Source organism: Styela clava, chromosome 1 (assembly GCF_964204865.1).
Source record: "Styela clava chromosome 1, kaStyClav1.hap1.2, whole genome shotgun sequence".
In the NCBI taxonomy this organism is placed as follows: Eukaryota; Metazoa; Chordata; class Ascidiacea; order Stolidobranchia; family Styelidae; genus Styela; species Styela clava.
In genome coordinates this window covers 1,311,966-1,339,196 of record NC_135250.1, presented here as the reverse complement: position 1 = coordinate 1,339,196, position 27,231 = coordinate 1,311,966, and the positions used below count along the sequence as shown (strand labels likewise).

The 27,231-nt window shown below is 36.1% G+C and overlaps 2 protein-coding genes across 2 annotated transcripts; both read right to left on the bottom strand.

Moving 5' to 3' along the window:
- Positions 1–1,086: 1,086 nt before the first annotated feature.
- LOC120338085 (uncharacterized) lies at positions 1,087–14,679 on the bottom strand. Its single transcript, XM_039406022.2, has 14 exons — positions 14,539–14,679; positions 14,166–14,271; positions 12,181–12,237; positions 11,845–12,000; positions 10,443–10,660; positions 7,188–7,303; positions 6,933–7,070; positions 5,805–5,906; positions 5,137–5,299; positions 4,662–4,771; positions 3,673–3,847; positions 2,803–3,022; positions 2,007–2,201; positions 1,087–1,691 (listed from the first exon to the last, which is right to left on the bottom strand). The coding sequence occupies exons 1-13, from the start codon at positions 14,659–14,661 to the stop codon at positions 2,017–2,019; spliced, it is 1,869 nt and encodes a 622-aa protein (XP_039261956.2). The 5' UTR covers positions 14,662–14,679; the 3' UTR covers positions 1,087–1,691; positions 2,007–2,016.
- A 6-nt stretch (positions 14,680–14,685) lies between these two features.
- LOC120338102 (ganglioside-induced differentiation-associated protein 2-like) lies at positions 14,686–19,962 on the bottom strand. Its single transcript, XM_039406041.2, has one exon. It carries the CDS (start codon positions 19,860–19,862, stop codon positions 18,249–18,251), a length of 1,614 nt encoding a protein of 537 aa, XP_039261975.2. The 5' UTR covers positions 19,863–19,962; the 3' UTR covers positions 14,686–18,248.
- Positions 19,963–27,231: the final 7,269 nt, after the last annotated feature.

The window sequence follows — 27,231 nt, the reverse complement described above, 5'->3', positions numbered from 1 at the left end:
GCCAAAGTTCAGTACCGGTACTCAGTAATATTATCAGTGCAATTCCATACTGCTAAAATCTAAGTGCAGAACTGTATCTGTGTATGGACCCATCCATTGGCTAGTTGCACGACCAGTCCTCAACTCTGCAACTCGCTCACATGAATCAAAACAACTGAACACTGTATAAGTACTACGACTTATAACAATATGAACATGTTGCCATCAATGAAGAATTTCCTCGTCTATACATATTTAAATTCAGAAAATACGTAATGGATCATTTGAATTCAATAACAATTATTACAACATCGCTGATCACTTTTGACGGATAAAAACAACTCTGACGTACAACGACTAAATAATCACGTTTCGTGGACGATCGGCTGCAGCGAATTCGTTTCGCATAGCGCGCAGCTGATTGACGTTTGCGATAAAGGGCATCTCGAAAATAGACTTGGCAAATTTGGGCTTTAATTCCTGCTATTGAGACATTTCACATTTAAACCAAAACACGGCAAATCATAAAATGTCTCAAAACATGGTTCCGAAAACAAATAACTGGCTAACTAATCCCATACTCGACATGAATGAGAGGGCACGTACTACTTCTATTATCAATACCTTCCCACCTAAAATAGGTACGCTTTAAACCTTCCTTGAGGTTTCGTTCGCTTTCCCGATTCTATGATCAGTTTCACTTTTTTTTATAACTTATTTTTCTATCGTCTACTTATGACTATGGAGTCGAAATAAACTTATACTTATTATGGACTGGTAACCAGTTTGTGGTTCGCCATATTAGGCCGTGTTATCGGCTTTCCTCTCCCCCAGAATAAATGTGTAAATCATATCGCACAGTTGAATCTACTCCGATAACCTGTCTGAGAAACGCTTGATCAAATTTCCTACAACCTCTGCATGTAACGAGTATTTTCACGTATTCAATGATTTCTGAGCTTTCAAAAAGTCCTATTTGATACTTGTACGCCTAAATGATCCTCAAACCATGTTCTACATTTTGATTCCGTGTATGCATTTCAAAAGCTCTAAAAAATGACTCGTAATAAACCTTTTTGAGCCAGCTGAAAAAAAGAGGAGTCCGTACATAATTGTAATTTTTAATAAGAAAAAACATACAAAAGCACCATAATCAATATCGTTACTCAAAGGATTATGGCTTCTGATTTTATTCCCCACACAGTACATGGTACCATAGGCATAGCCATGTGGGGTCACTGGGGCCTGGAGGGCCCCACTCCAATTTTCAACATTTTTGTATTACGTGATTCAACCAAAAAAAAATCTGGCTACATTTCTGGATGGTACAGAAGTATAAAAAAATGGGTGGCAGTGGAAATTGAACGAAAGATTTACTTTTTGTATTGGGATTTTTATTTTAGGCCAAAATAACGGCTTGATTAAATGTGTGAACAGTATGTATACAACAGGCCTAAAGATTCAGGTGTTTGGACTTGCAATATTTTGTGGCTCAACTCATTTCACAAAGTCTTACAGCTCATTTATACCTATTGTTTTTTGCTGACACTATTATCTCAACGATAGTACACAATCATATGCAAAGTAAAGTCTGTCAGATTGCAGCCATCTTGTTGAGAATAGAACACACTCCAATAGTGAACTCCTCTCTTAAAACCAGCAAAGCAGTCAAAATCACTCTTCAGATTCGACGAATCAGAGCATAGAATTTCCTACAAAAATAAAGAGTATTATATGAAGAGTGATTATAAAAAAAGTTTGTATTTAGGCAATAACACCGTGTTTCCTCAAATCCATGTTATTTTTAAGTAAATGGATATTGACTTTCATATTTTGTATATTTGAAAATCTCTAATCTGTAATTTTGTTTATGTTATGGATTGACAACCCGCTGTTTTTTTAACAGCGTTCATCTGGCTAATTTTGTCTGATTATGCGGAAAATGTTTTTTATTCAAATTCCCAGTCCTAGTTATGATAAAAACTGACTCGATACCAAATTGAATTTTAAACATTTTAAATACAAACCTCTCGGCAATCATTCATCAGAAGAATCCGACGGTTGCTCTTGACTTTCTGTTGCATTTTCACTCGTTTCATTGTTTGTTTCTTTATTATCTTCATTCTCACTCTCCTCACTATCACTCACGACATATTTCTTTGTCTTTTTTTCTCCTTCTCCCTCCTCGCTTTTCTTCTTGTTTCTTTGACTTTTGTCTACACCTACAATATATTGAATGAAATTGTTAAATATGTATCATTTTGTTAAATTGTTTTCATCACAAACACTGGACTAATTAATTTCAAATATTCAATAATCAAAGATAGAAGAATTCCCTAAAAGGGTTCTCTTTTACAATTTGTAAGTTTGCTGTCATTATGATAATTATTTGAGTTCTAGGTCTATATATTTGACTTTGCAGATTTATTCCGTCTACATTAGCGGCCCTTAAAAGGTGGAGCGAGCCTCACAAGGAAGGCGTAGTAAATGTTTTGAGGGGCTGTGAATTAAAAATAAAAATATTTGTCAGATTTGATCTTTCCCGCATTATTTTGGATATTTACATTTCTTCATTATGTACACCTAATTTCAATGTGTTTTTTGAATAAAACATACTTTCGCCTTTCTATCTGTTATTTGTAGCTTATTATTGTTAGCTAGGTATTTTTTAGGCGGGGCGCAAGACTAAAAAGACAAATTCTAAAAAGGGGGCTTTTGTGAACCACTGGTTTTCATTGAATGCAGAATATTGCTGTATTTACCCCCCGAAAACATAAAAATCCCCTCCCCAGTTGGAAAATGTTGCTCTAGTAACTAACAAACCTTCATCAGAGTCCTCTGAATCCGATTCAAGACGTCGTTTTACGTTCGTAAGTTGTTTTTCATCCCCCGAATCAGAGTCCGAAGTATAAATATTCATCCTGCCACCCCCGAATCCAGGACGAAACGTGTTCTTAATCGCAGAAACACTGATGGCTCCAGAATCTTCTTCTTCATCCAATCTGTCATCAAGGTAGTTTGTGTTCAGTCCTCTCGCATGAGCCTGGAGTAAAGGAATGAAATATCGAATGAGAACATGAGAATAAATACAATGCCAACAACGACTTCGAATATTCTAAAAGAAATAAATGATCGACTAATGCGGAACCCTACATGCAGGATAAGGGGTTTGGTCTGTCATATGAATAAATTCTCTTATCAACAAAGGTAAGGAAGTAGAGTATTTGAAATTAAGATGAAGATTTTTATATGAGTTTGCTCTGAGCAGGACAGTGACCGAGGCATTAAATGCCATATGTGATACAATGATGAAGTAGATAGAGAGACTGATGTAGGTTTTGAAACTCTCTGAAGAGATTTATAAAGCAGTGTTTCTCGGATATAAGCTAGTACTGTGAAAATTGTGTGTTCTCAAAGTTCACTCTAAATAAGGCATTAGACAAGCATTGCTTAATAATCTCGTATTCAAACCCCACCTCACCACCCAGGTGTAATAATATAGGATAGGCGGTGTTCACTCTGAGGAGAATTATGAGTGTGAAGGTGCCTCGCAAGTTCAAAAAAGTGTGCTAATAGTGAACACTGCTGAGATATTTTGATGCTTTGTAGTTACATACATATCTCTGAGTGACTGCTTGTCCATTGCCTTATTTAAAGTGGAGATGTGGAATGATGAAAATATACAATATGAACCTTTTCTCTCATTCTTCTTTTCTGTGCCTCTCTTCTCATATGGGCTCGTAGTTGATCTTCCTCTTCCTTCATCAGTTTGGCTTTCCTCGACTCCGGATCTTGTCCGGCTATCGGAAGAACTCGAACTTTTTGTTGATTTTGATTTAAACGCATCGCCAACCGACTTGTCATTTTTCTGAAATGTAGTAATGCAGAATAGTTTAGGAGTTTGTTTAGTTTCTCAAAATGTTATGTTTCGGGCCATGGCCCCTTTGGGGGTTGTTTGGGGGCCCCTAAGTAAAGTGTTTCACTGAGTACTATTTTCGATGGGAATTTATATGGTCCAAACCAACACACCAGACTGAAAAAGGATATAAGATGGTGATAAAATGAAGGTGATGAGATGAACTAGTCATATGTAAAACAGGGGAATATCTGGGCACCCAGTAAATAGCGAGTTATTATAGTAAGCTGAAAACAAAGTCACAGGCAATCGCACAAAAGTGAAGAAGACTCTTCTCTGAGCCAAAGTCACAGTAAACACTGCACAGAGTGCTATGGAAGCTACTTACAATTATAGTGGTGTATTACGCGAATTCACTCAGAAGTAAAGGTTTTCACCTAAGAGCAAAGTTACAGGCTCCACTAAAATGTGCCAAAAACCCAAACTGCATAGATCAGGAGTGGGGAGGTTTTCGTGCCGAGGGCCAAAAGTTTTGCCCATTTAGACTGGCGGGCCATGTAAGTATGGAGTAAAAGTTACATTTTATGGACAATATTTACAGTTTTACAAAAGCAAAAGTGGAAAACTATAATCCTCATTTCAAAACTTGATTTGATTGCGATCCCAACAAAAATTATTTGAGCTATTTGTAGCTAAAACAGCATAATTAGGTTTTAGTTTGTTGTGACAGCATCAGGCGGGCTAGATCGAATTAACCAACTGGCCAGATTTGGTCGCGGACCGTAGCATTACGGTTTTTCATTACAGCATGAACCAATTAACTCACCTATGTGTTGCGGACTTTGTACTGTGAGGTCTGAATGTCAACTTGGTTTTGAAAACAGCTTGGCCTTGCAAACCTGTTCCTTGTCTGATGAATAAATGGTTGTGGTCGCCCTGGAATATAGTTTATAACATGAGAGGAATATCAAAACCAATCAAAAAAGATTGAAAAAAAAAACGGACAACATTACAAACAAGTTTCATTAGTATAAAAATTTACACATAATTAATGTGATTATACCAGATCATGGTGTCACATGCACCAGTGATTTTTTTCCCTATACACAACCATTTGTAACCAATTCATAAAATTTGTCTATTTAAAATAAGCAATATATAAATATAGAACAGTTTTCAATGAATGTTCACAATGTAATTTAATTATGAATTGAATTATGTCGAGTTCAAAAATTTAGAAAAGCACCCATCTCTTGCATTGACTGGCACTCAGATAGTTTAAAGGTCACGCAATCTTTTACCTGCAAAGGCATGACATGAACGTCAAATATTTCTGATCCGAGATGCATAGACAGACTTCCATCAGACCATCGGACCAGTCTTGCGTTTGATTCTGTCAGCTGCATTCCATTCTCATCAGTGTATTTCTTCCATCTGATTGTGTTTTCGACTTTCAATTTTAACCTGAAAGATTGTCATTCCATATCTTTAACCAGTTATCAATTCCAAATGCATCTACTTGCGGAGGTAAAAAAATTTTACTCAAAGAAAAGTGACAAGTACTCACTCAGTAACACTAGAGTGCCAAAGCTGTCAAGATTATAAAGAATCATAATGTAAAGCTGTGTATTGGTGAATTTTTCTATAACTAACTGAGTTATGTATTCTATATTATCAGTAATTTATGTGTCTGGAGGTCCCAATAACACAATACTAAAATCCGTATTCAGTGAAGTATTCAAGATTGATTCGAAAAAATATTCCATTCGATTCTGAAATCATCGGGTATTCTGAAAGGTGCTCAGGAAGTATTCATACCAAGATGACGCGCAACCTGAAAAACCCCAACGTGGTACACCAACTGTGTTCAGGTTGTGCGTCATCTTAGTATCAATACTTCGGGAGCATCTTTTGAAATGCCCAGCCCTACTTGCCATAAATCAGATAATTTTGTTGTTAGGAAAAATACCTTGTTCTTCCTTCTTCATCCAGTAATTCATCGTCTTCAATTTCATCTTCATAAACAGTTGGATCGAAAGGTCGAGTCTCTACGCTAACGAAGTTCGGGAACCTGTGAGACACACAAAGTTAATTATTGGCATTCGATATATATATTAAAAATTAGGTCGTTAAGATTATTGTATCAATCAATATTTAATCATCCTTAAACTTGATATTAATTACCCATTATTTTGGGGGTATGATGTCATAGTATAAAGGCTCATGATAATAATCCCTAAATACAGTAATATGACCTCATAATCCTCGTTAGAGAGTCATTGTGACCTAATAACTGTAGGTTGACCTGTATTGTTTCAGTATTATAGTAATAATAAAAAATTAAAAAAATTAGAAAACAAAATTCCTCCCGAAGAGTGACAAAATTCCCAATTGGGAAACGTAGGTCCGAATGGATGCCTCATAGTAGACCACTACCTATTTTATCATAATTTATCACGTCGTTCGAGTTCTGAATTGAATATTATTTCAGTAACAAATGCCCATTTATTTATGCTTTGCTCAGATATAAATTATTTTAATGATCGTAGGCCTGTACCAGTGTTGGATAGAAGTCATTTAAATCCAGTCAATCAATGATCTAAGTTTGACTAGCAGTTAGTTGATTATAGGTCTAAGTCAGTGGTCGGCAACCATCGGGCCGCGGCCCATTGCCGGTGCGCAGAAAAAGTACTACCGGTCCGCAGAAAGGTGACATGAAAAACGTACAATGCCCTAATAGCATTGTTACCAGTATGTGAGGTCAGATTTTCAAAATTGACAACTCCACAACGAAATATTGAAGTAGGACGAACGTAAGAAACACGTTATACCTTTGTTTTTGAATGTATTGTCAACATAACTTTTCTAGCGCATATAATTCATTACATAAGATCAGTTCGTCTGTAATTTGTATAAAGGTGGTCCGCCAAAATTTTGGTCAGATGTTACCGGCCCATCCCTGAAAAAAAGGTTGCCGACTCCTGGTCTAAGTCATCCCACCTAGAGCGCAACTCAAGATAAGTTAGTGACTCAAATATTGGCTCAAGCACAACTCGAGATGGGTCAGTGTCCCCGAAAATGACCGACATCCACTCACCTGACGAAATGAACAGAATTTCCTAAATCTGTGTTAATCTTTGGAATTTCAACTTCAATTCTTGTTTCTTGCTGTTCCTCTTCTGCTGGTTGTTTTACTCCCTCCTCATCTTCGTCATCACTGTACAGCATTGGTTTTCTGAAAAATGGAATGAAGAATGAACAGGTTATTCAAATATGAATCCTAATGCGGCATTCGACACACTCTATGTAGATATCAGTCACTGCTTGTATTGGGTATATAAAACTACCAAACCTAGTCGGTTCTTCTTCTTCCGGTTTATTCTTTTCAGTTTCCATTTTTTCATCGTCGTCAGAAGATGAAATATCGTCTGCGTCACCAAATAAATCTTCCTGAGCTGCTGATTGAGTCTGGAATAGAAGAAATGATAAAATGAATTATACCTGAGCAAAACATAAACATATGGGCAGGGATGGCCAATACCGAATAGTTCACTATTTCGAATACATTCGAAAATATTTTTTTCGAATATGAAATTTCGAATACTTCGAAAATAAAATCCACTAATTGAAGCTTATCTAAATGTATGTAGGAATTTCCATACAATAAGCAATGGAATAACTGCTATCTAGAAGTTACAACCTAGCTTTATTATCAGGCATTTCATATTTGCAGATTATTGCAGTATATATTTCATATACCATGAGTCATGTTAACAGAATTAAATTAATACGGCAATAGTGGTATCGGTGATGGATTTGAATATTTGCGCAACACAAAATCATCCTAGTAAAACGCCCATACTTTTAATTAAACACCAACCATTATCCAAATTATTTGCCGATAAGCGGGATAAAGTAGGAGTTATTTTTCTGACTTGTGACAATTTTTTTGTGAGTACAAAAATGCGAATCAAAAATTAATTATATTCGAGAACTTTACCACACATTTCAAGTCCGCAGATCGTCGTTGTATGTTTGAGTAATAATACTTTTATTATTTTATAAATAGGAATCAAAAACTATTTATAATCGGGTAGTTTATCACACATTCTAAGTTCACAGATCGCCGTTGTATTTTGTAAATACGAAAATAGGAATCAAAAATTAATATTAATCGCGAGTTTGCCACTCAATTTATGTCCACAGATTGCCATGATATTGTGCCGAATATAATTAGTTTTTGATTCTTATTTTCGTACTCACGAAAAAATAGTCACACGTCGGAAAATAATTTATACCTCATCCCGCATTTTGGGAACTAATTTGGATAATGGTCGCCATTGGTATGTATTTAAAAGTATGGACTTTTTACTAGGATGATTTTGTGCTGCGCAAAATATTCGAATCCATGACCGATACCTCTATTTGAAAAGCCTTACAGTGTTAATTTAATTCTATTATCATAACTCAAATGTTAAATCGGGCGGTTTACCACACATTTTAAGGCCACAAATCGCCGTTGCATTTTAGAATTATAGTTTTATTATTTTGTAAATACGAATCAGAAATTAATTATAATTGGGTAGTTTACTACATATTTCATGTCCACAAATACCCGTGGTATTTGGTATTAATACTTTCATTATTTTATCGATATGAAAATAGGAATCAATATTTAATAGTATCGGTCAGTTCACCACACATTTTATGTCCACAGATTGTCGATACAACCATGAGTTACGTTGAACAGAATTAAATTAATACAGCATGACATTTTAATAAATGCTGTTACCAGTCATGGATTGGATTATTTTGCGCAACAAAAATCATCTTGGTGAAGGATCGATACTTTTGACTATCGTTATCAAAATTATTTGCCAGAAATTATTTTCTAATAAATCGACTTGTTTTTCCAACTTGTGATAATTTATTGGATACGTAACAATTACGGCTATAAATACCGTATTTCCCGACTAATAAGTCCACATGGCAAATAGGACGATGTCTATTTTTAGCACTCAAAAAAGGGGTTTTTCCATATAGGCCTCCAATAAGACGGGTAAAAAAATTGTGTCCTTGTTGTTCAGTTATGCTAATATGCGCTAATAATTCTATATGTTTAGAACCAGATCATTTAACTATATTTAACAATTGAGCGGTAAAATTAAGTTGTAAAGCGGCAATCATTTTGGACAACCTATTAACCCGAATGTTGAAATAATTTTCAAATGTGATAAGTACTACACTGTACGTCCACGGGTTATTTCACAGCTGTGTTTTCCTGTCCCTGTCGTGTTCTGCTGAATCGGCAAAACGAAAGGGTCACAAATCACTTTATCTCGGTGGCCGTGTTTCTCTTTAAAGTAACGATAACCGGCCTGCGATTAAATATCATGATTGGCAGACCCTAAGACCCAAATATAAGGTTACACAAATCATGTTTGAGAAGACTCATGCGAATAATAAGCAGGCCACATCGAAATAAAATAAACATACTTTCTCAATTAGACGCCCCCACCCCGCCTAGAAAAGCGACTCATTAGACGAATTTTTGACGTGATGGAAATGAATTTGTAAATTAAAAGCCTCGTAGACGAATGTCGGCAATGTCCACCCGCGCAAACGTGCAAATATGTCGCAACACTATGCGACGTACGGTCGCACAGGATATAAACAATCAAAATGCCGATTCTATTTCATCGTCATTACAATAAGTGAGACAGCGTAAAAAGTCGTTTGAATATTCCCGTAAAACGAAACACCACGTTTACGGCGAAAAGTGGCTACTATTCGGAATTATTCGAAAATCAGCCGAAAAGGTATTCGAATACTTTGATATTCGAATACATTCGAATATTCGATTCGTTCTGGACAACCCTGCATATGGGCATAAGTTAGCGCTCTAGAAGTATGCGTACCGATATGGAGATAACTAATTTTGTTCGCCTACTTTACATCAAGTTGTGTAAAGGGACTGAAACCTATGGGCAGGGGGTATATTCACTTGGCTAATACGAACAGTCCCCGAACTCGTAATAGAACTAAGAAAAATCGGAATAAAATTATGGCCTTACCCTAACCTGGTACACATACTATGGGAATACCCATAAGTTACAAGAATAAAATTCAATTCAGCATACAAATTGTAGAAATTCCATGTTGTGACAAATTATGATAAAAATACATAGTGGTCTACCATGAGCCACGTTTCCCAATTGAACAGCAATTACTCCCAACAAAGAAATTTTGTTGCTCTTGCGGAGAGATTTTGCTTTGTACTATTTTTTTCTACATTATTACCATAATACTTAAATTGTTGAGCTGATTGGATTATTTTTACCTCATAAAATTGACATGAAAAATTGCTTGAATAAGTATTTAGTGGGGCATAATGCACTAACATGAATCTATATAATTTTACTTCTTGCGATCTTAATAGTCTGCAGTCAATTAACTCAGAGATGAGTCTTTCTTTATATCTGTGTAAGTGAGTGTAACATTGTTAGGAGCAAATCGTCTTTAGAAAATGAGGTATTTACCAACTCAGTCTCAGAACAATGATCCATAGTTCAAAGTTCAACATTCACAAAGAAAAGTTATCACTAACCGGGTCTCCAGCATTTTCATCACTTGAACTTGCGTCACTTCCTCCAGTTAATTTTGGTCTTTTCCCACCAATATCACTCCCAGAATCAGAATCTTTTGTTTCTTTATTATCTTCTTCCTCTTCGCTCCCACTCTCAGCAGTCTCCTTTGTTTCTTTATTATCCCCATCACTGTCTTCTTCCTCAGATTTTGCAGCGTCAGCAGATGTTTCAAGTTGTTCTGAAATTTTTAAAATATTGAAACCAGGTATTCAATAGTTTATGACTTTTTTCACAGCTATTGAACTGTAGCTGGTGTATCTATGCTGAATAGACGTGGCGCCTTGCACAGTAGTTCTCAAACTTTCATAATCAATGTCCACCCTATTAACATCTCAATCACTTATGGCCGAACTTAAAATATATCTTTTTGGTGATTTAACACAGTTTTTCATGAAATTTGGACGTTTTTTCAAGGTTTTTGCATGTTTTTCAGAAGATCCCCTACAAATACTATTATCTTACTTCAGAAGATTCTTTGGGTAAAGTATAAGTTTGAAAACGCCTCATAAACAAAGAATCATTATACAAAATATTAAACCATATTAAATTTGGTAGCAAAATTTCCACAGACTGATTACACCTAAGAGCTATTTTTTTACACATCAGCGCTGCTTTATAACTGCTGCTGCGAGTCCTGTTCAGAGTGAAACAAATTTCAGTTGTGTGAGTATTGGAGCTAAGATCTGAAGCCTTAGCCTGACCCCAAATTTGGCCTGAATTGTCAATCATTACGATCGGGCCGGCTTTCTCTATTGCTGACTTTTCATTTTTTAATAAATATATGTTTATAAAAAATATATACTAAAACTATGTGTGGAGACTAAACTAGGGAATACTTGTAATAAAACATACTGTACTAAACTCTTGCAATGACAATTCAAAGAACACCTAAACTAGAATATCGGTTAGAAACCGAAGACTTATCGATCGAAGGTTAGGGGATCCCCCAAAACAGTGGTCTTACTCCATAGTGACACCGTGTGTCCCATCACTAATTAATTAATAACTCGCTAATTATAAGACATAATCCATCCAAAATCAATAGGCTTCTGATCCGAGCTATGATGAATGCACATGCAAAATTTGGAGCAGATTCAACCTCGCTTTCGTGAAATATCGCATGCATCTAACATACAGACAAATACCTATCAACATACTTACCGATCTTAAGATCGATAAGTAATAAAAGTTTGGGTTTGCTTCAAGCCTGCAAATCCAGTTAATTAGTCATGCTCGGGCTGGGTCGGGTTTAATACCAGCGGACCTGGGCCGAGCTGAAATTTTTGGGCCCGATTTTGCCTCTCGTAAGTATTACAAAATATTAATCAATATCATATTATTAAGCACAAAACCAGCACAGACCTGCTTCACCATCAGAATCTGAGTGTACAGGGGTTTCCCCTCCAGCTTCACTCCCACCTTCATCAGATTCTTCTTGTGCTGCTGTAGGACTTTCTTCTCCCCCTGAAGCCTCTGCAGCCCCTTCCGCCTCCTCCTCCCCATCAGAACTATCATTGCCTGAAACAAATTTGAGAATATTAAGATTTCTTATGAACAAATCGGGCTCAGCAGCGTTTCCCTACAGTCATCTATCTAAATCTAAATGTTTTTTTTTTTTTGGGGGGGGGGGGTGTACTCTATATTTGTGTGTAGTTTTACTAATATTTTTTAAGTTTGTTTAACCGGTAATATAAATACCTGATGCTTCTTGAGTTTCTTTGTCTTCGGTTTCTTCAGCATTTTCTTCATCACTCGCTGTGTAAAATGATAGGTTTTAAAAAACCTTTAAATGAGCGAATAAGATTTTCATTCCAAGACGAGCAAAGTTTAAAAAAAATGACCCTATTGTGATATCAGGTTGGGTATGGGTATAATTAATCACTTATTTGCTTGAGGTCCGTACATGAAGTTGTTTAGTTAAACTTTAACTTCAAACATGGTTTACTATTGCATTGTTGATAAATGTATCTCCTCACTTCAGCTTGCGCGAAAGCCTGCTTAAAAACAGTGAAAAACTGTCTAAAAACACCAATAACCCTTCTAAAACGCTTGAAAACAGTGAAAAACCGTCTAAAAACATCAATAACCCTTCTAAAACGCTTAATAACAGTGAAAAACTGTCTAAAAACACTAAGAACTCTGCTAAAACGCTTAAAAACAGTGAAAAACCGTCTAAAAACACCAAGAACACTGCTAAAACGCTTAAAAACGGACGGAACGTCTGTATACCATTGAACAACCATATTGGCTTTTGTATATTCTTAATTAAACATGGCTCATTTAAAATACTTGGAATATTACATACTACTATTTTTAAATGTAGGCTGGAATAGTTGTATGTATGTATGTTTACTTGCCTCAAAAATGTAACAGTACCTGCATAATAGTTAAACAGTAAAACAAAGACGAGATACGTGTACAAGACCTTACTGGCCTAACACACGGATGTGTAGCACCCCTAACAAGTATAACAGCAGTTTAGGACTGCTGCGTTATAGTAGGACAACAGACATGAAATATACAAATAAAACTCTGGTTTAATACACAAGACAAAGAGGTACGACACAACGACGATATGCACAATAGTAAGTTTATGACATGTCCATGCCCCAATGGGAAAATAGGGAATTAATCGCCAATTGATGTTTTTACAATAAATCTCATGAAACACGCAAAGATTTGTACTTGGGTTGGGACCACGACACGAAATAATTAGGTAACAGAAGGTTAAAAAATTAGTGAATGACACACATAAACTTCGTTTAAACTTGAGCTGTTTATCATAAATTGCACGAGATGAAAGAAATGGAAACAATGGAGAGTTTATCATAAAATGTGGATCCATTACTAAGCCATTACTGTATAGAATTTATTGTCACCACGGCTCAATTCAATTCAGTTTTAGCCATCCTTGTACACACACATAACAATACATTTCCCGTTGTCGTATGATTTTAGATTCATTCATTCACGTAATACCATGGGGTTAAAAGTTTTAATGCATGACTGTTTTGTCATAAACAAATGCTAATTAGCATTATGCTATCACAACTCACACCCACTATCTTTTGACATTTATAGTTATTATGTCATAGGTAATCAATCACGAGCAATGAAATGTCAAATATTGAAGGCATTTTTCGCGACAACATGATAGTGTTATGTCATGTGAAATTTTAAAACAAAGTAATTAATGAGTTCAAATGCATTCTAAAATAAAATTTGAAATCATGGAAAATAGAATATATTCTGAAGTCTGTCAAAAGAACACATAGTAGTCAATGTTTATTTACAAAGTTTGAATCTGAATTTTGATTAGTTTTATATCTCTTATGAGTTTCCAAGAATTCCAAGATAATGGCCCGTTGGCAATATTATGAGACTTCAATTTCTGAAAATTATATCAAGAATTCAGAATTTTACCAAAAATTTTGCTGTTTTATTTTAATTTGAGGGAATATTCACATGAAATGTGATTGCAATTTTATATTCTCTGACTGCAATGCAAATGTTTCCTCACTTTTATTTATTGGCTTTTTGATATTAAACAGATGAACCAGTTAAAAGCAAAACTAGATGTTTTTATGGAAGAGAAGGGGGTCCCAAGCATTGAGAGTCTTCGATGGGGCCACGAATCATGAAAATATGAAACCACTGTATTAGAGCATTTCCCTCTATTTTACCTTCCTGCTCGCCTGCACTCTCCTCCCCACTTTTTTCTTCTTCTGCCGAGCTTTCCTTTGACTCTGCTTCAGATCCACTTCCACTTGCCACATTCTGGTCAGCCTCCTAAAACATAGAAAAACAATGAATCTTTTATGGGTAACCAAAAATTATTATACAACGTTGCGTGAGTAATTTTGTTTAATCTTGTGGCAGTAATTATGTGCAAGAAGATTGCTAGACTTCTCTCCGTAGTAGGGTGGTTCATTGAATGCTTGTCAGTTGCAGTTTTCTCCACCATCAAGTCCATGCATCTGAAATAAATCACTGATGGGTATCGTGATCCCCTATTCAACTGGACGGGATACCATGTTCCAACATACAACTCCTAACCTCCTCTCCGCCATCACTTGATTCTTCTTCTGCACTTTCTTGTTGTTGTTCTGTTGTGTTCTCTACTCCCTCTTCATGCTCTTCCTCACTGCTACTTCCCTCCCCAAATAATTCTTCGTCCATTATATATAAATTTTACACTAAAGGTCTTAAATGCAAAATCAAAATTCAAATCATGGTTTTTATACAAAAAATAAACAATTTTACATTCAATTCATAAGAAAGTGATTATAATCAGTCAATAAAGGTTTTTAACATAAAAGCTTGCAAAGTTATCAGTGAAATGGTTTACAGATAGTAGACAGATCACACCAGTGGTTCTCAAATGGTGGCACACCCCACAAGGGGTAAGTAGGAGTGAAGCTAATTGGGCTATTCCAAGTGACACTACATGACAATTCCAGAAATTTTGCATGTTGTTAGATGCAATATATAGATGCAACTTCTCCTAAAATTCTGGTAATAAATCGTTGAATGGGTGAGGAAATGTCTTACAGCACTGCAAACATTTAAACTTTATTAACCTAAATTCAGTGCGTCTATTTCATATGAAATAACTGTATCACACAATCAAACACTTTGTGTCACTACACTTTTGAAAAAAAATTGATGGAATTCAACTTTTGCTTGGAATGGCCCAATTGCGGATAAAAATATTTGTTAGGTTTGATCTTGCCTGCCTTAATATTGATATTCATATTTCTTTATTCTATACATTTCTTTAGTAAGTACACATATTTTCAACATGTTTTTTGAATAAAACATACTTTCGCCTTACTTTATGTTATTTACTGTTACTACAACTTGCATTTTAGCAAATTATTTTTTGAGGTGGGCATAACTTTTGACTAATTCTAAGAAGAGAAAGTTTCACAAAGTTTGAGAACCACTGGATCACAATCAATTAGACTCTATGTCATTTAGACAGAAGAGTGGAAAAAGTAAATAATATGGTTTAATCGAGAAAAAAAATGAATAGAGTACAGCAACGGCACTTAAGGCAGAATTATTTGCTTTTCATAATTATTCTGAGGGGTGGAAAGCCGGTAGAGCACTTTTTTCAATTTATATCTTGAGGAGAGGAAAGGTGTAAAATGGCTCAATTGAAGGACAATTAATGGAATACAGAATATGGTAAAGGAGCCTAAACTTGAATTATAATCTTCTTTTTTCCCATTTTATTTTGGGGGAAAGAAAGCCTATAGGACGGCTCAATTAAAAGGCCGTAAATGCCACAGAATATAGTATTGGCGCCTGAGCCAGAAAATGATAAGAATATGAGAAGGCCTAATCAAAAGGCTATCAATGCAAAACAGAATATACCGTATTTGCTCATTCCGTAGCCCGGGCCCATATTGTTTTCAACCAACTCACTAACCGGGCCCTTATTCAAGCACGGGCGCTTGTTATTTTCGATCGTTACAATAATTAATATATTGTTATTTCCAGTTCTCAAGTATGATTTAAACAAGAACAACGAAAACTTTGACTTTTTCTACGGACCGCAGGTACAAATCCGCAAAAGAAAAGCTTTGCGACGCCCTATCAATATTGCACTTGGGACGCGACACCCAGTTTGAGAACCATGGTGTTATGTAATCAATGCTATCTGTTATGTACTCGGACGCCTAACGCGTGAGTGTTATCTACCGGCGCCCAAAATTCAACAGCGTTGTGACAAAAGCGCTTCTTATTTCCTATTGTTCTCTACCACTGAAAAATCAGCTTTTACATCGGGTGGGTATTCAAGCACCGGCTCTTATTTATTTTTATGTTCTGTTCACACGGGCAGCTATTCAAACGGGCCCTTAATCAAGATCGGGCAGTAAAACGAGCATATACGGTAGTCTTCATAGAAAAAGAGAAATTTGTATTCTGAGGGGCCAAAATTAGAAGCGGAATGAAATTTGCGGGGCGGGAAAGGGGAACGCCCACAAAAGGTTGATAACGGCTTGTATAATTAAGATACCGGTATAAGTGAATTGCTACTAATATACACATGCTTAAACTGTGATGATGACATAACAATTGGGGTGTTGAACTATTTCAGCGGGCCATATCAAATCCTTACATGAGCCTTTATTACGCCGCAATTTGGAAACCACTGCATTACAGTTAAGCAAATTTAGATATGAATATAAATATTCAAATACTGCTCAAACACAGATAAAAAGGAGTGTAGTACGTATAAACTACAGAACCCAACATGATATAATGTAATATTGCACAATAATTGGATACGTATGATGTCACAGGATTTAAGTTCACAGCTCATAATGAAACTATTCATGATGCAACAATGGTAATTAATATGACTATAATTTGACACAAAAAATATGGATCAACATAAAATTTTTTAGAAATATTTGGGGACATTGATTCACACAAAATATCAGGTTTGGTTACTTTCCTGTTAGACTTGTGACTTTGCATTAAACAAACATATGAAAAAGTTGGGTTGAACTATTATTCAGTTGCTCTATCTTATTTCAATCCAAGATTTGCTCAATTTGAAAATATATGAGGTTTTATACTATCAAACTGAAACAATATGCAGAAATACTTCAATTTCCACCCTGTGAGAAATTTTGTCTTTCTTAGGGAAGAATTTGTATGTGCTGCAGTACAGGTTGTCCATAATTCCTTTTACAATTTTCAATTCTGTAATGAAGTCAGTTCTCAATATATCTTAACCAAAATTGTTGTATGTTAATCAGTAATTGTTCAAGTACTTTTACTTCATTTAATACATCTGTGAGGGCAAAACAATATATGGTATCGATAAATACCCTCTGCAATTTTAAAAAAATTCAGAAGACTTTATGAACACCCTATATTGCTAGTTTAACAAACAAGGTTGGGAACGACTTAAGTGAACGAGTAAAATATTTCCAGTTGATTAAAACTAAAAACATTTGTGGGGCAGCTGAAGTCTGGCTTGATTTACTAACTATTGCAATTTCTCTAATAGCCTACTAAAATTAATGGTGCATGACTGGCCAGAAAAACCAAATATAATTTACAAGTACAGAATGCTGTTATTTTTCGTCATGTTTTCTTTCAAGTTTGGATAAGATATACTAAACTTAAGATATGTCCATGCAACATAATCGTAATCCCATTGATAGAAAAATAGTATAGAAACAAAAAAACTTGTAAATTTAGGAAAAATCTCAAGTCAATTGCAATGAAAATGCACCAAGGATTAAAAAAGATAATAAAATGGTTGCTGTCAATTGTATGGCTGAGAAATTATACTTCATGGAAATCAGATTGGGGGGCCAGTATTTGAAGAATAATAAGTGATTTTTCTCCCAAAAAAAACAGTGATTTGATTTAGCAAAATAACACATAGGCCAAACTCAAATTGGACCCTTACAGTCCTACATGAAGAAGTACTATGAAGACCAAAGCAAAGACTTTTATAAGGTAGCATTCGCCACATTAAGACATAGAAAATAAACTGTGATTGTTTAAATCTTCGAACGTAAAGCATTTATTAGTTTGCTTTCCTTTGTTGGCTTCATTGAACATGATGAAGCGAATAACTGATAAAACCTGTTAAAAATAAACTATTTTTATACTGAAAAGAGCAGGGAAACCATGAAGTGTTGATAGTCTTTGGGAAGGGGTCATGGATTAAGGAAGTTTGAGAACCACTGGCCTAACTAACTCATGTAACAAAGTAACAGCCCTTCGTGAAAATAAAGTCAGAGTGTTCCATGGGCAACTTGGTTGAAGTCTGACACTCTAGTAGGTTTTGCATTCCTTTGTCCCAATGAATTTGTTGGACTTCTCGTAGGAGAAGAACTGTAGGCTTGAGGATTCGTTTTCATATCATAGGTCAACACAAACGGGGGAACATCAATTTGATTCGGTGGGACGATTTTATACAATTCCGGCACTGATCGAATATTCATAATCCGACTTTTGAGGTCACTGACGGAAAATGACGCAAAAATCCAAGTTGTAATTTTCATCATCGTGTTGGTATGGACCATACATAATCTAGAAAGATTCGATTTATAGCGATAATCAAAAGTATTGTATAATTTCTTCAAATATTCTGAAGTAGGTCGATTGAACTCTAGCGTCTGCGTGTGAAAGTACACAACAGTGTACGGATTGTTCACAATAGGGTCAAAGGTCAAAATGAGGTATAAAAGAAACTTTTCTAAATCAATCTCATAAAAATTGAGGTGTTTTCCAATTATTGAAATAACAACATTGCCGTTTACATCTCTTCCAGAAATTTTAATTGCACCAAGTAAAGAAAATTTTGAAAAATTCTCATTTCTAGAAATTCGTAACAGCCTTTGGTAAATCCTTTCCTGGGATTGCAGCGTCTGTCTCTGCATACTGTATAGCATCATGAATCGACGTTTTCCGTCATGGTCGCCTGACATTTGAGCAAAAGAATGCTGAGTCACTCGTTCGTCAATTACAATTTCAGAATTATTTTTAATGTTGTCATCAACTTCTGAATCATGCATGACATTTTGATTTTCTTCAGGTTGTATTTCCGATATATCAGCGATCCGAATAGCTCGTTCCTCTTGAAATAGTTCCCCCCACTCGTTGCAAAAAACGTTGTTGGGTACATTTTTTAATTCTGCATGCGCCTCATTTACAGATCTCGGAAAATATGTTGGAAATAGCTTTGAGTAGGAATCTACTACTGTTGGGTCTGTTACTATGATAACGGCATCAAATTTTGTTCCCAACATTTCGATACATTTCCGAATTGTCCGCAAAGCAATATGACTTCCTGTTACAAGAGGAAAACCCTTCCTTGTTATATGCAAGGGTGAAATTGCAACAGTACGAAGCCCCCTTTCAGCGCAAACCTGCAAGGCTGTTCTATAACAAATATGTAATGCTGTATCAGCCGCTGAATAAAACTTTGGATTATACCTTGGCTCCACAGTATGAATTGCATATCTCGTTGGTAAATTATATCCAGGCAGAACACGAACTTCGCTAGTTCGAAGCCCGATAATTTTACGCACGTCTGCAATTAGTCTTGGACCAGCAGAATACTGAAGATTTTGCGAAAGTGGGGAAGATTTGCTTAAAACTTCGTAAACTGGAAGAATCAATGCTTGTACTGCTACCTTTGTTATATCTCCATTCCAAAGAAATATTTTTGAATTTATATCCTCTCGAAAATGATATTCCAACTTTAAATTGTCTGTATTTTCAGTGTCCACAGACGTAGCATCATCAACTCCATGTAAACTCTCACAAGTCTTTTGCCAAGACACTAAATCGTCAATGACCACACAATCTCGAGTCCCGCATATCGCACCCAATGGATCCATCATACAGTCATATATGAAGCAGATTGTTAAAACATATTAGCTAATAATATCCATTTTATAAGTAAAATTTACTGATTACAGGACTGAAACAAGTTTGAAAATTATAGTTTTAGTTTTAATTTGGTTTAACTACATTAAAGAAAAGCGAGACATGACCTAACCAAACATAGTCAAAGAAAATAGTTTTAAAAGTTAGCCGCCGGAAAGAGAGAGAGTTTATTATTTTTGTCAATCAGAATACATTAATACAAATAAATTTTAAAATAATAAATTACACAGCATTTATTTTGGTATAGACTGGGAGATGGCGATACGACCAAAATTCATCAAAGTCAGCCACCGCCCACCGCCCACCACCCATTCCAGCCAAATAATTATTGAGAAAAAATATATAAAGTAACCGTCGACTAGTAACTACCAAATATTTAAACGAAGTATACTCTCAATACAAATAATAATGTAAAAATAATAGTTACCAGAAAAAATAACTCAAATGTAGAAAATTATTCAAAATTAACTTGAAAATTGAAAGATAGTAAGCAAACAGTGGCTATGTGACAATTATATGATGGGCAGTTACATGTTTTTATCATTATTGAATATTATAACTATACTCTAGTAATCCTTAACAAGAAAATTTAGGTAACTTTTTTTAAATTTCACATGGAAGCCAATCTAATAGATTCAGGAATTTGATCCAAATTTTTTGGACCAGTGAACTTGATTGATTTTTGGAAGAATTTTGTGTCAGCTCTTGGAATAAAATATGAGTTTTTACCGGTACCGTACCATGGATAGAACCCAAAACAGAAATTCACAAAATTAATGTATGTTGCATATGTATGGAATTCGTTGGAGTCTAGTACCGTACCGGTACCGTACGGAACACTTTGGCAACACCACATCAACATAATCTAAAAAACCACAGAATAAACGCGGCGGTGTGCCTCATCGTGCTAAGCGTTAGGAATACGCTCGTCGCCACATCTCTGATTAACCTGCGTGGGTTCGCATCCCATGCGGGGTACGGTAGTTGTGTGTAATACAGAAGTTCCTGGTAGTTAATCATCCTCCATGCTTGTTCTGTGGGATTAAGCATTTGCAAATTAGGAACAAAATATCAAAAGTCACAATTCAATAATACAGTACCGGTACCGTACCGGTAATAGCATACCGTAATAGTCTACCTGCAGACTTGTCTGTAAAGTTACCGACAGTTCAGCATTTTTACAATATCTTATGCCTGTAGGATAGGATTTACATATCTGTCCCGGGGGGAGAGGAAATCCGATAAAAATGGGTTAACCATATGGCGTACCACGGCCTCTCGTCCAGCAATCCTCTCGCACATAAGGTGACATAACTACCCCGCATGGGAAAAAAAAACTATCATGAGCTAACAGGAATAGGGCGGCATATCTTTTAGATGTCATGAAATAAGTAACAAATACAAACAAATTACTGTTAGTCTGTCAACCTTCAAGGAAAAAAATTAAAAATGAAATTTCAAATCTCAATGGACTCAACATAATCAAAAGAAGTTAGAAATATATGTTTTCACTAGTTAGAAATCACAGAATGCAAAAGATGAAAGTGTGAAAATTAAATTGATACGCTTCAAAAATGAAAAATATGTTTTAACGGGATGATACAAAATATATAAAACCCCGTAGCTTGATAGCCAAGACCTTCCACAGTTCTACTGTACCGGTATTCTTATACCTTAAATAAATACTGAAATCTATAAATCTCCTATGACCGTCAGACTGTATGGACGGTCTTGAGTGTATATTCCAACAAATTCGCAAACAATATAAAAAAAAGCCAACAACAGAACACAAAAAATGAGTAGGCCTACCGTATGCCTAAAGACTGTACCGGTACTGTACGGCACCGTACCTATTACTCGTATTCAACACGGCGCTTTCGTACCGGATTAAAGTGCTCGAGTTGCCTTCTCTTTCTGTAACGGTATTTTGGGTTTTGTTTATATTTATGTATTCTATCGTAAATATGTAAATATGGTACTGTATGACATCGAGAGAGGTTATCGTGTCTAGTTGAATCTCTTTTTTCATCGCTTCACGATAAAATGTGGCATCCGTGAATTCCTGCAGCTCGTCTTTTGAACTATTACGTCACAATTCAGCCCATAGCCCGAAGTCCCGAACACGGGTATCATACCTTCATTTCTATTTACGGTAGGTTTTGTTCTAGCACGTACCGGTACTTTCAATACGGGGCCCAAAATTAATAAATGGATTAATCGGATTTACCTGTGAAACTTGAAGAGAATTGGTTTACAGCATGTGGCGCTAATCGGTGAGTTGCTATTGATATTATTCATTCGATTTGTCTGGCAATGATTATAAGTTAATTTCGCGATTCGTAAACTGTACCGGTACTAGGCTATCGTACCAGTACCGTATTTGTTTGAAGATTTTATCAAGCAAGGTTCCAAGTTCAAGACTCAAGCGCGCTCTGTTATGGGAGACTAATGTTCGAGGAAAGCTACAGGCATCCAATTAAGTGCCAAGAGCTTTTGAGACTATAATACACTCATTCCATGCTTCCGAAAACAAATAACTAACTAATCCTATTCCCGACATGGAATGGTAACAGGACGAGATACCGTGAATCGCAATATGATTAAGCCGTCTTATCGGCTTTCCTCACACCCGGGATAAATATGTAAATCCTATCCTATCAATTCCGATTGACGCGATAACAGTTACGAGGTACCGGTAGTGAATTACGCAAGTTTAATTGTACCACTGGCCAATATAAAATAAATTGTACACATATAGCGATTAAACTTATACTTATTATATCAGGGTGCTTTCCATTAGCAACACGCCTCGTTCGCTTTGTATCTTGATAGGCTACTACTACCCAATCATTGACCCCACAGTAAATCCGACTGGAATAAGCTAGGTTAAATAACAAATTTAGGTAATATCATGAGGAAAATATCGAGAAAAGGGTGATTAGGAACAACAAGATAGTAATATTTTTGGATTTACGATAGAACTTACATATTAATATCGGGGGAGAGAAAAGCCACCAAGACAGCTTAATCATAATTATGGCGAACCACGCCCTCTCGTTCATGTCATTAAGGGAACAGTTAGCCAGGTATTTGTTTCAGATGCATGGGCACATACCGTACTCATCCCCCACGCAGGGTAACTTGAAGTGTGGTGGCGAGCGTATTCCCACGGCTTAGCAAGTTCCCCCACACCGCCGAGCATATCCCAAAGAAAGGAAAAGCCGATAAGACGTCCTGAGCATACGGCAAACCATGGCCGAATTGATCAAATAGGCTATTCTCGTCTCATATGTATGAAATTCGTTGGAGTCGTAACTTACCAGTCGGTTGCGCGAACTCTTCACGACAGCGAGGGCGACCAGCAGTTTTCTGGCATGTAATTGCCCTTCGCCACGTCTAATATTCCAACAGTCCTCTCGAACGCAATTACAATCCCCAATAAAGTTGTTGTATGTTCATACCTTCATATTCGTTACCTTGCATTTTAACACTGCAGTCTTATGTCTTTTTTTTGAAAATAGCTTTGAAACAGGCAAAAATATTCGTATTTTATTGTATTCTGATGAAATGTACGGGTACTAGATGCTCAGTAAACATCCTGTGAATATATTAAATACATAGGTATCGTGTATGTAAGTTTTTTTTGTCTTGGTAATGTTTTTTGTGGTACTGTACATTGTATTTGTTATGTAAAGACAGTACCGCAATTAATATATTCACATCGTACCTCTTGATCGTGTCGGCACTGGAGACAGAATTTGGTTCGCGAATCTATTTACCACAAACGATTAACTCTCGGTATTTTCTCACAATATGAGGATGGACACTATATAATATGCGTATGTTCCCTGGGTAGCACGTAATTTGGTTAAGAGTAGCCTTGTCCAAAATATTCATTTTTATATACTTTATTTTTTGCGCTGGTATCACTCAGATCATTCTCATTTGAGTAACTGTTCAGTTGGATTGGCAGCGTCCATCCTTACTTGAATTTCAATGCTAACTTGACGTTCGTTGTAATGAACTCGAAAGTTACGCCGATGTTTTTGGGTCGTCTGTTTCGGTTTGATATTGCTTTTATGGTTGCTATCCTTGCTTTATTACTGATGTTGTTTTTGTGTTAGATACTGTATTTGTGTTGTAAAGACAGTAATCGTATATTCACTGTTATGATACCAGCGCGATGGGTGTATTCATATCTAACGGTTAACTTGTGGACTACCGGTATTTCCCTAAGATAAGAATGAGTAACGCGGCATATAGATGAAGGATAGAGCGGTATTTAGTTTATTATTTTATTCATTATATATTTATTATTAAGCCGAATACATTCCATTGGGTTTCTTTCCCCCGGGATAAGTATGTAAATACACTCGTGGTCTCACTAGTTAGGAACTGGGATTTAATAACAGAAATTCCATTTAAACAATTTATTTTTTGATACCATGCTGTTATTGTCCCTCACCTCATTTTCTCTTAGATCATTGTAGAATGGGTGGGTTTATAAAATCGACGCTGGACATAGTGAATTTGATTATCCTAGAATCTAGATTTAGCATAACCTAACGTAAGATAATCTGTACTTTCGTAGTATGTGAACCAAGCTTGCGGACATCGGAACGTAGTATGTGTACCAGGTTATGGTTAGGGCGTTAGGCCATAATTTTATTCCAATTTTCCTTATTTTAGTTATATTACGAGTTCGGGGACTAGCCAAGTGACTTCCGTAGTATTTGTACCTGAAATTATGGCCCAACCCTAACCTGGTACACATACTACGTTCCGGTGTCCGCCATATTGGTTCACATTCACATACTTCGAGAGTACCAGTTAATCAGAATAAAAATAGTATATATTCTGTGGTGGAGCTCTACAGGAGAGTACCGATTTATTTATAGAAAATCATATTCGGCGAAATGTTTCTGGTAATGGGCTACGATTTACTTGTCGCTTTCATGTACTTGATTTAGATATCGAGTAATTTTTATCCATGTGTAGTGTATGTACGTATCTGCATGTTATATATAGTTTGTACATCCGGTCATCTGCTTTAGGAAGTGAGGATGTGTAATTGTACGACCCCAACTAGAATGTCTGAAAAAAGTTCAAAACCGGGCCACATGTTTTCATTCGACAGAATGGTATGCATCGGCCTCGCATGGGTTTGACGATTGACGGTTCTTCAACCTGCAGCTTACAAACCTGCTGGTGTGTAATTATATATATATATACAAGATGATCAAAAAATAGCATTATAAAGATAAATAATATAATTCATTGTTATTTTTGGATATATCTTCCCTTAGCAGCATTCACTACACGCCTCGATCTGATTGGAACTTGACTGCACGAGGCACGTATGGCGTCTTCCGAAATTATGCCTTTTTGAGCAGTTGTTTTCAGTCTGAGCAATGACAATGTTTAATGTCATTGGTCCGAGTTAAGAGCACCACTGGTGATATACGGAAGTATTTCAAGTGGTACGAAAGCAGCTTTGAGTTTTTGCAACAATAAACTTTTGTATTCGCTAAACGGCGTTTATTAAATCGAGCAACCCTTGTCTTTAGAGATCGCTCGTTACTGTCCACCTAAAACGTAACGGAAATGTTTTTGCCATTTTGTACGTTACGTCACAATACATCTCACCATAATCACTAAATTATCCGTAACCTCGTACGAATACACTTTGGACAGTGCTAGCCTCTATCACTAACGCTCCCTTATGTGTCGATTTATTAATGCAGACGCACTGTGACGTATGACGGAAAACATGCCCTTTCCGTTTTTTTGTTTACAGTAACGGACGAGAGCGATCTCTGAAGACACGGATTTGTAGCGCTATAAACGCTGTTCAGCGAATACAAAAGTTATTTGTTGCAATAATTCGAAGCTGCTTGCGTACCAGTAGTAGTGAGCGTACTCCAGGTTGAGAACAACTGCACTAAAGCGTAGATTGATGACTTGTTGGGAAATTTTTTGGCAAAAAACCATACGTGCCTTGGGCAGTCAAGTTCCAATCAGATCGAGGGGGGGGGGGGCAATTTATTTATTTATTACAAACTGAAACGCACTAGTTTTTAAATCGCTGCAAATTATAGTTATTAAAGTAGCATCGGAATAGACAATCATATTCGACGAAATGTTTGTGGTAATAGCCTACGATCGAATAGCCTAACAGGTTTAACACATCTTTTCATCCGATAGAATGCTATGCATCGGCTTTGCATGGGATTGACGGTTCAAACCACAGCCCATAAACCCGCAAATGTAACTGCTCGCTGGTAGGTTATAAGAAAAGCCGCTGTGTGGGGTATTGAGTTTAATTCACAGGAAGAAGGCAAATTGTGACATCAAAAATGTCACTCTGCGATTAGATCCTAATTTGCGTATGAGATACGAAACGATCAACAATTCACATAGCGCATGGGGTCCACCTGGTATATTCATGTCAAGGATAAGTAAAGCACAATTGGTGTTAGCAAAACGATGTCATTTGCCGACGTTCCAAATTTCTATCAAGAGTAACGTCATCAGGACATGGTATGATATACTACTTATTCCCCACAACATGCCCCGATGAAGTTTTTCAGAATAGAAATTCGAAACGTTGCCAACCACACATTGCGCAGAGGGTATGAAAATATCTCTTAGTCATTTATGCATGAATTGTTAAAATCAATACTTCACGTGGTTGTTGCAGCAACCAACACTGATTGTAAAAGTGTCAAGTTTTTTTTAACTTGCCTGAAGTGTTTACAATTAAGCAATAGAACTGGGTCCGCGATGAATTCTCACAACTAACGAAACTGTCAAATTATTAAATGAAAATATGCTTGTTTCATTTATTGTTTCGTTGTATAAAAAACATCACAAAAGATCGAAAAAAGTTAGTTCATCCCTGAACAATCAACAGGAGCGCAGCTAAGATTTTTTAAAGGGGGGTCCGAAATCGAAAATTACCATTCTCTTTTGCAACAGTCGCCGCGATTACGCGCTCGTTAAAAGTACTAACTTTTTTGGTGTGTGACCTTTCAGTTAAATCAACGTAAATAGACCTTATTCATTAAAAACCCATCCTACGCGCAAAAAGAAAAGTGATGTAAAATTTTTTTTTTTAACATTAGCTCTTATGGGGAATGTGATCACCAGAGCAGAAATTTGCATTTCATGTCATTTTTTAGATATCTTTCATTGTATACGTGAGCAGTTTTGAGGATAGAATATTTTTTACATCTTTTTTGTTATTTTTATTATGATAAACATGGTCAAGATTTTTAATAATCGTTCATTGAAATTTTTATGCGCGCGGTGTTGCGATGACGT